Source organism: Ipomoea nil, unplaced genomic scaffold (genome assembly GCF_001879475.1).
Source record: "Ipomoea nil cultivar Tokyo-kokei standard unplaced genomic scaffold, Asagao_1.1 scaffold0143, whole genome shotgun sequence".
NCBI lineage: Eukaryota > Viridiplantae > Streptophyta > Magnoliopsida > Solanales > Convolvulaceae > Ipomoea > Ipomoea nil.
In genome coordinates this window covers 106620-110186 of record NW_017616571.1, presented here as the reverse complement: position 1 = coordinate 110186, position 3567 = coordinate 106620, and the positions used below count along the sequence as shown (strand labels likewise).

The following is a 3567-nucleotide window of genomic DNA, read 5'->3' as shown; positions in this document are numbered from 1 at the left end:
CCCTTATTTTTTATTATTATTATTATTATTATTATTATTATACAAAGAGATTTTAGTCTTTATATCACTTCTTTCATTCTCATTCTCAATAATTCTATTACTTCCTATTAAACAATGTAATTTGAATTCCTATGTTATTTCCACAAAATTGCAATTCTTTTTCTCCCTAATTCCTTCATCCCAACCAAACACCATGTAACCTCTAAATACATTCTCTGGTAAGTATATTAATTTATTACTATAAATACATAAATTCACTATTGCAAGTAGATAAAAATTCAGTACTGCTGGTGAGTGGTGACATTTTTAAAGTTGTTTCAGAATTTTTTAAACATAGTAACAACTGAGTCTGAAACATGCCTGGGTTGTTCTAAATGAAGTCATAAGAAACAGCAGCATATATAAAATCTAGTAGAATAACATTAGCAAAAGAATCACATTCTTGGAGTCTACTGCTTCCGAATTCAAAATACTTTACTAACATTATACTTACTGAACAACATAGGAAACAAAGTGCATCCTTTACATCCAAACTGAACCCATTGAGCTTCATCATATGGTTAAACCAACCAGTCCTTAAGCATAGTCTTTGCCCTTGATGACAATTTGTGCTTTTGGAGATGCCCGAGGGAAGCACAGCAACTCCCTTAGGAACTTGATCACCATGCAGCCATCTTTTATATAAAAAGCTTCCGTAATAACTACTTTCTCTAGTATAGGGGATTTTGAGAGCAGCATTTTCACAAAAAGCATTTCAATTGTGGATCCACAAAACATCCCAATCTCGATTGTTTTAAGCATTTTTAGATCCTGACTAATAATGCAACTCTCTGGATCCTTCAAAAGTCTTGAAGCAGCTTCTATGCGTGCAGCTTTTAGGCGTGCAGCTTCTATGCGTTCAGCTTCTATGTCATCATCCTCCATCTGCTCATCTTCTATGTCATCATCTGAATACGCCTACAACTCAACAACAAATAAAATAAAATAAAAAACATGTACAACAATGAGGAAACAAAGAAAACAAAAAATCACGACGGGCAAATATATACTCTATAAAGGATTCTGTCTCACAAAACTTACTCCTGTGATTTCCAGTTCACATAGGTTGGGAGATTTTTGAAGCAACTGCAAAACAACCTCGAGCTCCTTTTCAATGGCAAACTCTAAAGAATACAGTTTGATTACTTGCAGATTTATTGCAGTTGGGAAGGAGGCTACTTCAACATCTTTCAAATACTTTAACAAAAACAAAAGATTATATGAGACTTGAAAAGAACTCTAACAAACCAGAAGGAAAAGAATATTTAATCTGTCAATACTATAGTCCATATATGAAGGAAGATAGATTCTCACATACAAGAAGTCGCCATCAATGCAAAGAACCTTAATTGCTTTCAAATGAAGTGCAAACCATCTCCATTCAACCGAACACATAGTAGTACCACAAATAGACAAGCTTTCAAGTTTTGGAGCACTAATCTTAAAATTATTGATCCCTTCACAATCAATTAAATCAAGCTTCTCAAGATTAGGAATACTATACACAATTCCATTAACATTATGATTAAAATAAACACTCGAGAAAGCTAATGAAGTGACACAGGGAAAAATACAAGGAGCATTTAGTGGGAAATCAAAAGACATAGAGCAGAGTGTTAGCTGCTTGATCGTCGGGCACGAGACTATACAAAGAGGCAGCTTATATCGACCTTCCCCATGAGAGACGGAAAGTTCCTCAACGCCATTTCTTGATAGAAAAAGAAACCACTGATCTAAATCGGACTGCTCCAGCTTAGGATCATGTAATCTTAGAGAACCAATGGCTAGACTAAATTTCTTCACGGGTCGAACACGCTGCAAGAGAATGTATGTTATTATTTTAACGTAAGGTAAGCGGCTACGACCTTTGCGTTCTCCTAAACGGAAGAAGAATTTCAAATCAAACGCAAGCTGCCCATGCTGCAACCAAACATCATTCCAGTGGGTTGAGAGCAGAGCAGTTCTGGCAGCGTCTCGAATGGGCAAACACTCCAAAATTCTGACATTTATCTCTACCGGCAGATGACTTATTAGATCCCTACTTGCATCCGGTAGGGTTTCGATTCGCCGACGTTGAGCCATTAAACTGAAACAACAATGAGGCGTCAGTCGAAATCAAAACCCAAAATCGTTCGGAGAATCTTCAAGATTTCGTAAATAAAAGGAGATTATGAAGAAAAGAGTGAAAGAAACCCTCACCTCTTACCTCTGTAGCCTCTGCGCTCTGATGTTTGGTTTGGGCCTTCGCGGGTTAAGTAAGGCGAAAGGGAACCAGAATGCTAAATGCTAATCATCTTGTGAGATGTGAAGGGTTTAAATTAAAGAAATATAATATTACTATTGTTAATTATTTAATTTGATTGTAAGAATACGAAGGGTTATGGTCTTATGGAAGCCGAAGGGAACCAGACTGCTAAATGCTAATCATCTTGTGAGTTGCGAAGGGTTTAAATTAAATAAATGTGATATTTTAAGAAAATGAAGGGTTACGGAAGCCGAATGGAACCAGTTCCAACTTTAAAAAGGAACGAAGGATCAGCTAGCATTCGATGCTTTGGCATTGAGCTATTTAATTTTAAAATAATATTAGGACCAAATGTGGATATAGAAAAAAAAAAATAAAAATGTGCAATTAATTTGTTGGACCAATTTTCAAACGAAATTTAATATCTGTACAATTAATTTGTTAATTGTCATAATAATTATTAGAAAATGACCTTGTTTGATTATTGACAAATTCATCAAAATTTTAATAAATCCGACATTTTAACGTTTTGTCTTTAATCAAAACACCAAAAATATTATTTGATAACTCAATAATTTGCTCCAAATTACTAAAAACTAAAACAACACATACATTTTGGGTAAAGATTTAGATTAATCTTTACCCAAAACCCCCTAATAAATAAATAAATAAATAAATAAAAAGTTATTAAATTAAGGCTTCTTAAATAAGAGTATTTTGCCTTCTCAATTAGGGATGACAATTTCACCCGCACCCAATGGGTTTCCCGCATCTAGGGGTTTTAAAATACCCGCACAATTTGAGTAATGGGTGCGGGGATATAGGGGGAATTTTGTATACCCGCGCGGGTATGGGGGCCTCCCCGCCCCGCACCCGCACCCGCAATTATATATATTTTTATTAGTATTCATTTATTATATAAGTTTATGTATATTTTATAATTAAAAATGCATAATGAATTAAACTTCTTAGTTTTTTGTTAATGAAAATTGAATAGGAACAATACAAATAACATAATGAGTAAACACTTAATGCAATTTATACTACCAGTCTACCAACACAATTTTAGTTCCAATATAATTAAGGATTAACTTCATTGACTCTATAAAACTTTAGAGTTATGTTCAAACTTATAAAAAAAATCCATGTGATAATTAGAATTGTAGTATAAAATTTTTATTAGATTTGAGTCTAATATTAATAATTAGAATTGCGGGTTAGATATTACCCGCACCCGCAAAATCCTCGTGGGGCGGATATGGGGTAGGAATTTCATTAATCTT

General features: G+C 34.1%; 1 protein-coding gene across 4 annotated transcripts; it reads right to left on the bottom strand.

The window, feature by feature from the left end:
* Positions 1-400: 400 nt before the first annotated feature.
* LOC109171380 (F-box/FBD/LRR-repeat protein At1g13570-like) lies at positions 401-2350 on the bottom strand. 4 transcript variants are annotated; one of them, XM_019320471.1, is made up of 4 exons: positions 2239-2350; positions 1354-2125; positions 1081-1236; positions 401-957 (listed from the first exon to the last, which is right to left on the bottom strand). In XM_019320471.1, the coding sequence occupies exons 2-4, from the start codon at positions 2119-2121 to the stop codon at positions 577-579; spliced, it is 1305 nt and encodes a 434-aa protein (XP_019176016.1). In that variant the 5' UTR covers positions 2122-2125; positions 2239-2350; the 3' UTR covers positions 401-576. The 4 variants fall into 4 exon arrangements, with proteins under 4 accessions (XP_019176016.1, XP_019176009.1, XP_019176032.1 ...); XM_019320464.1 differs by having other exon boundaries at positions 1354-2180; positions 2246-2332; XM_019320487.1 differs by having other exon boundaries at positions 2246-2329.
* Positions 2351-3567: the final 1217 nt, after the last annotated feature.